The 11,057-nt window shown below is 37.6% G+C and overlaps 1 protein-coding gene across 1 annotated transcript in view; it reads left to right on the top strand.

Moving 5' to 3' along the window:
• loxl2a (lysyl oxidase-like 2a) overlaps positions 1 to 9,292 on the top strand; it is a 35,037-nt gene extending 25,745 nt beyond the window's left edge. Inside the window, exons 7-14 of the mRNA XM_055208728.2 lie at positions 214 to 365; positions 463 to 630; positions 2,843 to 3,008; positions 5,388 to 5,628; positions 6,355 to 6,470; positions 7,884 to 8,020; positions 8,106 to 8,217; positions 8,535 to 9,292. Coding sequence (XP_055064703.2) covers positions 214 to 365; positions 463 to 630; positions 2,843 to 3,008; positions 5,388 to 5,628; positions 6,355 to 6,470; positions 7,884 to 8,020; positions 8,106 to 8,217; positions 8,535 to 8,599 — 1,157 coding nt within the window. The 3' untranslated portion in view covers positions 8,600 to 9,292. The remainder of the gene's footprint in view (positions 1 to 213; positions 366 to 462; positions 631 to 2,842; positions 3,009 to 5,387; positions 5,629 to 6,354; positions 6,471 to 7,883; positions 8,021 to 8,105; positions 8,218 to 8,534) is intronic.
• Positions 9,293 to 11,057: the final 1,765 nt, after the last annotated feature.

Raw genomic sequence — 11,057 nt, 5'->3', positions numbered from 1 at the left:
GTGGATAGACTGTGGATCCACATCAGATACGCTCAGTCTGTGGCTCTAGTGTAAATTCAGCCCAGTGTAAATAAAGTGTTCAGTATAAATAAAGTTTGTTGGTATTTGAATAATGAGTTGTAGTTAAACCTGTAAGAGACGATCCATACATTCCCATCATTGTGGAATTGAGCAAAACATCATTGACCACCAGGAATGTGTGTGTTTTATTAGGCATGGGTCCGGTCCATATGAACGAAGTGGAGTGCTCTGGATTCGAGAAGTCACTCACTGACTGCTATTTCAATAATGATGCGCTGGGCTGCAGCCATGAGGAAGATGCTGGTGTACGCTGCAATATTCCTGCCATGGGTTTCCAAAAGAGGGTGAGAACCAAAAATTTGAAATTGATGTATCAGTAAGATGCATCATAGATGAAAACAGCACTGTATGAAAAGAAACAACTGTTTGATTCCACCTTAGATTCGTCTAAGCGGAGGAAGAAACCCGTATGAGGGGCGTGTGGAGGTTCTAGCTGAGAAGAATGGTTCCCCGGCATGGGGAACTGTATGCAGTGAAAATTGGGGTATCATAGAGGCGATGGTGGTCTGCAGACAACTGGGATTAGGCTTTGCCAGCCACGCATTTCAGGTAAATCTACCTGCGGTTTTCATCAGTCATGTTAACTTTTTAGATTAAGCATCTAGGCACAGTTTGAGACGTTGATTTTAAAGGGATAGTTCACCGATAAATGACAATTCTGTCATCATTTACTCACCCACAAATTGTTTTGTTTCAAACTTATATCTTTTTATTTCTTTGTTCCGCTAAATACAAAAAAGAAGGTAACCAAGCAGACCTGGGGCACCATTGACTTCTATACTGTAGAAAGAATAATACTATGGAAGTTAAAGGTGCAGTGTGTATTTTTAGAAGGTTCTCTTGACAGAAATGCAAAATAATATACAAAACTATATTATCAGAGGTGTACCTTTTTATAATGAACCATTATGTTTTTATTACCTTAAAATGTGACTTTTTTATCTACATACACAGAGGGTCCCCGTACGTGGAGGTCGCCATTTTGTGCCGCCATGTTTAAACAGAAACCCTTAACGGACAAACTTTTTTAACTAAGTTGTCTCTGACGATGACATGTTTTACCGGCGGTGGCTACTGTAGGTTCTTTATGCGTTTCAATAGCAAGGGGTGAGCAGTGGATTAAGCCGTTGGTTGTAATTCGCAACCTCACCACTAGATGCTGCTAAAATTTACACACTGTACCTTTAATGGTGCCCTACATGTGTTTGGTTATTAACATTTTTTTTGTGAAATGTATACAGGTTTGAAGCAAATTGAGGGTGAGTAAATGATGACAGAATTATTTTTTTTCCTGTGAATCATCCCTTTAAGCAAAAGTCTTCATTTGTTTTTCCATCTTATATCTCTGTGTGGCCAGTGTGGCGTCACCATTTCAACCACCTATGGTCTGGCTGGATTTCCATATAGTCTTATTAAATCATTTTCATTTGAATCACATTTATATGTGTAGGTTAGATCGAGCCGCCCATCAGCTTAAGCACTCAAAAACTATCATTAAAAGCCTGGTGACAATTTTACAAAGATGCACATCTTGAAACTATTTATACATTAAGGATATACATGGAAGGACTAGTTTGATAGGTGCTTTTATGAGTGGAAATTATAAACGTCAGGAAGTGCTTCTGCAGGCGAATCCCGTGATTAAATGTTATTACTATGATTGGCTGTAATTCACCTCTAATTGAGGCGTATGGCCGCGTGTCAAGGGATTATGGACCTAATGGCATCGACCTCACAAACCACTTCAATGTAAAGTCACTTGTTTATTAGTCTAATGATAAAATATGTTCCCAGAAACCATCAGGAGCGAGAGAGTTTAAGTTATGTAACTAACCCATCGAGGAGCAGAGGATGTTTGCGCATTTGTTTGGGTAACTTCGGTCACGTTTTCTGTCAGACCGTTACCAAAGCTCGAAAAGTGCAAGATACAACTTCCAGATGTCATGGTGGTCGTTAAACAAGATTTATCTGACAGTCTGGACCGGTGGGTCTTTCCAGACACCATGTGTGGAAAAAAGGAAAAACGGAGGTGGTGCAAGGAAAAGAGAGAGAGAGAGAGCACGTCTGGAAAATTTGACACAATGTGCCCACTCACCCCGGCGGTGGGAGTCCAGCAAGCTTATCTTTCAGATGAACGAGGGAGGCTATGAGTCAGCTCCGCAGAGCCAAAGACAACACATGGAAAACTGTATGATTACTCATCGTGAACATATGTTTGTACAGTAATACGCATTGAGATGAACTTTCCGTGGGGTACAGCATTTGTGCGATTCGGCTAATTTATACGCTCTAATCAGAAACGATCTCAAAAGCAGATGCATAGTCACGTGCAAGCTCGAGTAAAAATGTTTATACAGCGCCGTCATTTGGTAGGAAGATGTAATTGCATCCACATATTTTATTTCTCCTAGGCTTTGCATGTACAGTAGTGGCCAAAAAATTTATTTCCCCCTCACATTAGATTAAACCATTAAAATATTAGGTCTAAGGTACAAAATGGACAAAACTCTTTGTGGGCAGTTTCCCATACAGGGATTAAGTTAATATATGATGAATCATTGGTTATATTAGGACATTTTAATAGTTTAAAAAAATATACCTTACAAAAACATTACTGGTGTGCATCTTGAGACCAAACGGTGCCACTTATATATTTTAGAATATATCAAGACAGCTTATGCAAAGAGTCCAACTACAGTGTATTAGTGAATCTGGGTTTCATTAAAAAATACAAAAATTGTGAATAATTGTGTGTTTGTAGGAGACGTGGTACTGGGCTGGAGATAGCAGTGCTGATAATGTAGTGATGAGTGGAGTCAGATGTTCAGGCACAGAGATGAGTCTCACTCAATGTCTCCATCACGGGAGACATGTCGAATGCCCAAAAGGAGGTGGACGCTTTGCTGCTGGAGTCTCGTGTGCAGAGAGTAAGAAATTTATATTTGTGCATTTGGCATGCTAATAGGAGTTGTTTTTGCGTTGTATTTATAATGCTACATTCACATTTATGCATTTGGTAGACAATTTTATCCAAGGTGACTTACAAGCCATACACTTAATCAATAAAAACGTATGGCTGGGATCGAACCCATGGCCTTTGCATTGCTAATGATCTACTATTTGAGCTATGGGTATGCATTGTATGATATAATTGTACATTAAAGAAATGAAAGTTATTGTAGGGTATTAAGCATGATGTAACCGGCAACGATCATTCAACGTCTAATGAAACCTTGGTTAAAGAGACACTACACTTTTTTTGAAAATAGGCTCATTTTCCAGCTCCCCTAACTTCTTCCACCCTGAAGCTATTTTGGGGATTTTCGCCTGGATTTGGCCTACCCAATTTCAAAAGCTTCCCATACCCACATGCAGAGGTTTACATACAAATGTTTGGTATCATTTTACAGGAAACCCTTTGAAATAACATAAAACACTGTTGAAAATGCTAAACATGGTTGTATGTGATGTCAGTCCTCTAATAAACACAAAAATAAATAGGCGCTTTTTGATGTTTTTTTTCTAAAGTTTTTATTTGAAAGTATATAACTCTGGCCCTGAGTGCCTCAGCTCCCTGCAGACAGTTTTGTTTGATTCCAGCAATTGCCAGCTTACAGAGGAAAAAATATTTTTTTCTCTATCATAATCTATGCAAAAGTTATTTTACTCCAACTGATGGGAGGAATAATACCCTTTTTGTATACAATTTCTGCCTAAAAACATTTGAAGTGCTCCCATAACCACATACAGTGGAATAAATGCAATTGCTTTATATCATTTTAAAGAAAACCCTTTGAAGTTACATAAAAAGCTGCTGTTAGTGACAAATAGTGTTATTTATGTTGTTTTTCATATGAGGAAACAGCAAATTTTCTTTTTATATGTTGTAAATACTGCCTCTGATAGTGTATAACTCTGGTTCTGGGTGCTCTAGCAGACTGTAGACAGTTCTGGTTGTTACCAGCAGCAGACAGTAAACACCCAAAAAAAGAATGATCTCTTTAGCATGTCGCATTCAAAAGTTATTTTCATTTTACTGAAGTGTGCGAAAATACATTTTTCATATAAATATTATTTTTTTGTTTTGGACATATAATAAATAACAAGGGATTATTCATGCACACAACCTAAGAAAATGCTGTGAATGGACTCATTTTTTAGAGTAGGACCTAAGAGAAAAGATGATGTATCATTTGTGGCTATATGTGCTATCTGAGGCAGTCCACACTCAATTTTCCCATATGTTTACAAAAGACGATTTTTTACCTTATTATTCATTCAACTATTGTTGGATATGTGTTGATAATAGAACAAAAATAACGCTGTAGCCTTATTCCTGAGAATGAGAGCTTTCATTTGATATAAGACTTGCCCATGTTTGTCATACTTGAAAAATATGAAATATGTGAATATTAAATCATATAAAAAATTATGGGGGGGGTGATAGTGTAAATTAAGTGTAAATAACTTTCTTACAGTAAAAGATTTTTCAGAGTGATGCATATCTGGAGAAAGTAGAGAGTCTAAGCTTTCAAACAGTATCTCATATGTGTTACTGGGGTCCATGATGGACCATTAAAGATTAAAATAATATTTTATTTGAGTCAAAATACGAAATTTTGTACCCGGGACTGGGTCCTCAGGGTTTAAGATTTTAACATTTTATAATCCATTCAGCTGATCTCCGGGTCTGGAGGTACCACTTTTGGCATGGCTTGGCATGGTCCATTGAATCTGATTGGACCATTGGCATCGCGCTAAAACATAACCAAAGAGTTTTGATATTTTTCCTATTTAAAACTTGACTCTTCTGTAGTAACATTGTGTACTAAGACCGACAGAAAATTGAAAGCTGCGATTTTCTATGTCGATCTGGCTAGGAACTATACTCTCATTCTGGCGTAATAATCAAAGACTTTGCTGCCGTAACATGCTAAGTTTTGCTAAAAGTGGTAACGCAGACCCGGAGATCAGCTGAATGGATTCCAAAACGGTAAAAATCAATTGTTTAACTTTAGGGGAACTGGAAAATGAGCCTATTTTCAAAAAAAGTGGAGTGTCCCTTTAAGGGTGGTAAGCTAGTTAGACCTGGTTGGGTCACCAACCAGCAAAGCATAATATGGTGGTCTTTTTATGCTCTATACAAGTAAAAGCATGATTGATCACCGCATTAATTAACAATGTCAACATCCCACCAGTTAGTGTGTTCTGGTCTGTCCTGTCTACTGACCGCCTGACCTGTTAACCTAGATTCAGTAAGCATAGAGGAATTTGCTCTTTCTGACCTCTGAACCCATAATTCACAGCGGCCCCTGACCTGGTGCTAAACGCTCAGCTGGTGGAGCAGACCACCTATCTGGAGGACAGGCCCATGTATGCTCTTGAGTGTGCCCTCGAGGAGAACTGTCTCTCCAGCACGGCAAAGAAAGGCGACCACAGCGCGTACCGCCGCCTGTTCCGCTTCTCCTCGCAGATCCACAACGTCGGTCAATCCGACTTCAGACCCAAACTGGGATACCATGCCTGGACCTGGCACGAGTGTCACAGGCAAGGATATATTAGATTAAATCCAAAACTATGCATGCCTGGCCTGGTTTCACAGACAAGGCTTAGCTTAAGCCAGGATTAGGCTTTAGTTAAAGGAAATCACCACAGTTTTTCAATATTTTACTACGTTTTTACCTCAACTTAGATGAATTAATACATACAATGTGTGCACTTTTAATCTTTGTACAGTGCTTCTTGAATGTGTTAACATTTAGCCTATCCCCATTCATTCCTATGGCTCCAAAGAAACGTCTTATTTTGTGCCACCAGTGTAACTACTCATGTAACAGTCTTTAAATAGGCAAAACATGGATGTGTTTGGTGGCTTCTAAATTCATCCCTGTTTGGATCCTAAGGAATGAATGGGGCTAGGCTAAATGCTAACACATTCATGACACGCTGTACAAAGATTAAGTGCACGCATTGAAAAGATAGGTATGTATTAATTCGTCTAAGTAGAGGTAAGAACATAGTAAAATATTGAAAAACTGTGGTGATTTCCTTTCAAATAAAATGTTTAAGCATCTTTTATAAACATGCCTTAAGACAAGGTGTGTATCTTCAGACATATCAATGGCACTGGCATATTTTAAGATCTTTTAGTGCAAATAATTGCGACAGCTCAAACATGTTTTTTAGTCTAGGACTAGCCTTGCCTGAGAAACTGGGAGTTCATTCTGAAAAACAGGTATGTGATGTCTTTGTGTATTGTGTTTATTTGTACAGGCATTATCACAGTATGGAGGTCTTCACACACTATGATCTTCTCAGTCTAAATGGTACCAAAGTGGCAGAAGGTCACAAGGCCAGCTTTTGTTTGGAGGACACACAATGTGACGAGGGTGAGAACTCATGGGACTATTGCATACTGCTAAAAAGTTCAAGTTATTCTGCAGCAGTGATAATCAACATTAGCATATTTAAGAGCTGACCATCTTTCAATATCATCTTTTCTTTTATTACACGGCTCTCTGGAATGCTTGATTCTGATTGGTCAGTTGAGACATTTGCAGGTTCGTTCTTTTCAAATAATAACCGCTCCAAAGTAATAACGCATAGCCGGTACTATTTGTACGAGTAAAATCGCTCCGCGCCAATAAAGGTCAATAAAGATTACTGTTTGGCGCCATCTTGTGACAAACACTCGACAATCACGACAAGACACAGACAGCTTACTGAGACTGAACTTGACAAAATAGAGCATGACAGCTACAAAGCCAACACACAAAAAAATACAGAATGGGCATTAAAACTTCTCAAAGACTGGCTAAAAGAGAAAAAATGGAGACAGACAAGTATGAAGCAGAGGATCTTAATAAGGTATTACGATCATTTTATGCATCTGTGCAAAGTTTCGCGGAAGGATAAAATTTTTAATTTAAAACAAATATGCCAATAAAATGTTTCAAATTCATATTCATGTCCGTTTTTTTTCTTATGTGACAAGTAGCCGTGTAATAAGCGGGATAATGTGGAGGCAGCCGGTAGTTGTTGGGAAATAAGCCCCTTCAGTGCCACACTGTCGGGGCTTATTTCCCGATAACTACCGGCTGCCTCTACATTATCCCTTACTTGTAAAGTTGCCTTTATGCATTTAAAAAATATTTTTTTATCCAAAGCGACATACTTTTGTTGCAAACTATGTGATAAGTTCTCATTAGCTTTATTCTTTAAAGGGGCCATGGCATGAAAATCAGACTTTTTCCATGTTTAAGTGCTATGATTGGCTCCCCAGTGCTTCTATCAACCTAGAAAATGTGAAAAAGATCAACCCAGTAACTTAGTTTTGGTAAACCATTCTCTACAAGCACATGAAAAAATAGGTAGTTGAAATTTGGCTCTCCTTATGATGTCATAAGGAGCTCTTATTATAATAATACCACCCCTTAATCTGCACTATCCAACCACAGCACTGCTAGTTAGTTCAGAGAAAAGCACAATTGAGTTTTAATTGCAACAAATCACCATCATTGTGATCAGTATTTGAATTTTATCAGCTCATTTGCATTTTAAAGGACACACCCAAAACGGCACATTTTTGCACACACCTACAAAATGCAATTTTAACATGCTATAATAAATTATTTATATGGTGTTTTGAGCGAAAACTTCCCATATGTGCTCTGGGGACACCAAAGATTTATTTGACATCGTAAAAAAGTCTTGTGCCATGGCCCCTTTAACAACGATGAAAGTATTGTTTGAATAGTAAATAGAGTTTTTCCCACAATAAACAATTGCTGTTTTTTATGCAGGTATTCAGAAACGATATTACTGTGCCAACTTTGGTGAACAGGGAATCACAGTCGGCTGCTGGGACACCTACAGACACGACATTGACTGTCAGTGGGTCGATATCACAGATGTGAAACCAGGAGATTACATCTTTCAGGTACAATTTACACCTCTCCGCTAAAATCAAATATCAAATTTACCAAGATGAATATCTTGATTTCTTACTGAATCTGTGTTTATAGGTTGTTATCAATCCTAACTATGATGTAGCAGAGTCTGATTACACTAACAATGTAATGAAGTGCAATTGTCGCTATGATGGACACAGAATATGGACATATAACTGTCAAATAGGTGAGTGAGACATAACGAAACAATACAATTTAATAGGCTTTATGCCCAGCTGCACTACTTCCTGAACTTCAGCCAGCTCCTTGTTTCCTGTCTGCCTTTATTGGACAAACTGATTAATCCAGGTGTGTCTGATTGTTGTTGTTGTGACTACTGAGGTCAAGCACACCTGGATTAATCAGTTTGTCCAATAATGGCAGACAGGAAACAAGGAGCTGGCTGAAGTTCAGGAAGTAGTGCAGCTGGGCATAAAGCATATATTGAAATCACAATTTGTAATATAATCATCTCATATTTTCATTACTGCGCTTTTTCTCCAGGTGGCTCACGGAGTTCAGACATGGCTGAATATCCTGGAATGAGCAACCAGTTGTACCATAGATAGAGACTGGAAAACCGAAATCTCTCAAGTGGAGGATGCTGTAAACTGTCAATCATGACTCATGATTCATATAAAACTGACCACTAGAGAGACTCCAGCACTTCAAGGGCAGAAACTGACTTCTGCCCCGTTGATCGACCTCCATGTGTAGACGTTTAGCTTATTATATCAAGCTTGCAAGCTTTTGAAGTATTTAAATTCAATTGTACTGTACTGATTGCATTTCTGTTGCTTGTAGATAGATAAGTTATGTAACGGTAACACAAACTGGGATATTTTTCACGTGTTTTACTATATTATAAGTTGCATAAACAATACTGTTACTTCTACATTCGGTACAGCTCTCTCTCTGACACTTTAGTGGTTAATTCATCAAGCATGTCAATTAATTTATTACATTCAGTCAGGGATTATATATGTTTTGTCAACGTTATGCATATGCAATGTGAAACTGTGAGAATTTGTTGCGTATTTGTGAAGCGCCTTTAAAAAAAAGCTCCCTCCGTTTTATGAGGGTATCTATGACCAGTTCAATGGTTTTAACATATACCGTGTGTTTATGGCTGAGTAGAACAACAATCATTGTGAAACCATTGCATTGTTTTCTGTAATAAAAAGAATGGCGTAAGCAATGTATGAGTTTTCATATCTAAATGTATGACCTGTGCCAGGTGAAATAAAGTGCACTAAAATACACTTGAGGTACGCTTAGTATCATTGCACTAATTTTGTACTTAATATACAAAGAATTTGTCTTTAGCATTAAACTTAAACTTAAGAAATGTATGTACTCAAACAGTGCTATTATTTCAATACACTAAAAATCAGTTTTAAGCATTATTGGTATTTAGCATACTTTTTTTAACTGCACTAAGGTACTACTGAAGAACTATACTTTTAATTATTATATATGTAGTATATAAATATTAAACATTTTTTTAGCACAAAGGAAAACAATGTACTAAAATTGCACTTGCTTGTAGTTTAAGGTACAATATGGTTTTAGTGGCATCTAGCGGTGAGATTGTAAATTGCACTCAACCTGAAACTCAATGAGAAGCTACAGTGGCTGGCACACTCAGCGAGTTGTACTCTGTCCACTAGATACTATTGTCTCAGACTATATTAATCAGATCTGTTTGAAAGCGTCTACTGTCAGTTTGTAGGGAAGTGAGAAGCTGTAGCTCATTTAAATGTATGGCCTATCCAAGGTAAAATAAAGTGCACTAATTTTGTACCTACTGAACAAAAATGTGTCTTTAGCACTTCTTAAAGGTGCAGTGTGTAAATTTTAGCGGCATCCAGTGGTGAGGTTGCGAATTGCAACCAACGGCTCAGTCCACTGCTCACCCCTCCTTTTAAAATGCATAGAGAAGCTATGGTACACACCACTGTAAAAATATGTAATTGACGGAGACAACTTAGTAAAAAAGTTTGTCCGTTAAGGGAGTCTGTAGAAACATGGCGGCACAAAATGGCGACTTCCACGTAAGGGGACCCTCTGTGTATGTAGATAAAAATGACTGATTCTAAGGTAATGAAAATATAACGGTTCATTATACACCCCTGATAATATAGTTTTGTATATTATTTTGCATTTCTGTCAAGAGATCCTTCTAAAAATGATCCTACTAGCACTTCAATCACGATCCCACCCTCCGTTCAAATCGCCATCCAATGCCACACCTCTAAAACGCATGAACACGCACAGACCACAAGCCCATTCATATCTCATTCACCAGTAAAAAAACTTTGCAGGACAAAGTGAAGAACATTAAAAAAACAACCAACATAACTTTAAAATCGGAATTAGATACAGCACATTTTCGGTTGTGTAGACATAACGTTAGTAGTTTGCTTGTAATTTTAAAAACATAAATATCGTTACGCTAATTTGTAAAGGTAGCCTACACAAACTAGGGCTGTCACATTTATTAAATAATCGTCTCATCGCAATTGTTTGACCTCATTGCGATGATTTCAGTTCACTGCAATGATTGCACATCTCTCTAAGAAACACAAGGGGGAGCTGCAGCGCTTGTATAAACGAGACAGTATCAGATTACTTTTAAATGCGTGTTATCTGTATTAATATTTACTGCCAGGTAAATATCTAATTTAAATATCATAACAATGTGTGAAAATTATTTCATAAACAAAAGAAAAAAAATGCATGAGAATTAAATGTCAAAGAAATAAAACAGACAATTAATCGTCACAATTTATTAGACAATTAACTGTCAGACAAATTTCATAATTGTGACAGCCCTAGACACAAACTTCATAAGCAACACATCAAAAGTAGAATTTCATCAAGGTAGAATATCCGAATCCAACAAAATACAATCATATCGCGTACCTACCTTTCCAAAAGTAACACTGACTGCAACGACCCTTTCAGACCCTTTGCCTCCTGCAGCTGTTTCCATCTCCTCGTAAAGCAGTAAAGTTACAGATGTTA

The sequence above is a fragment of the Misgurnus anguillicaudatus genome, chromosome 12 (assembly GCF_027580225.2).
Source record: "Misgurnus anguillicaudatus chromosome 12, ASM2758022v2, whole genome shotgun sequence".
NCBI lineage: Eukaryota > Metazoa > Chordata > Actinopteri > Cypriniformes > Cobitidae > Misgurnus > Misgurnus anguillicaudatus.
This window is presented reverse-complemented; position numbering and strand designations above follow the sequence as displayed.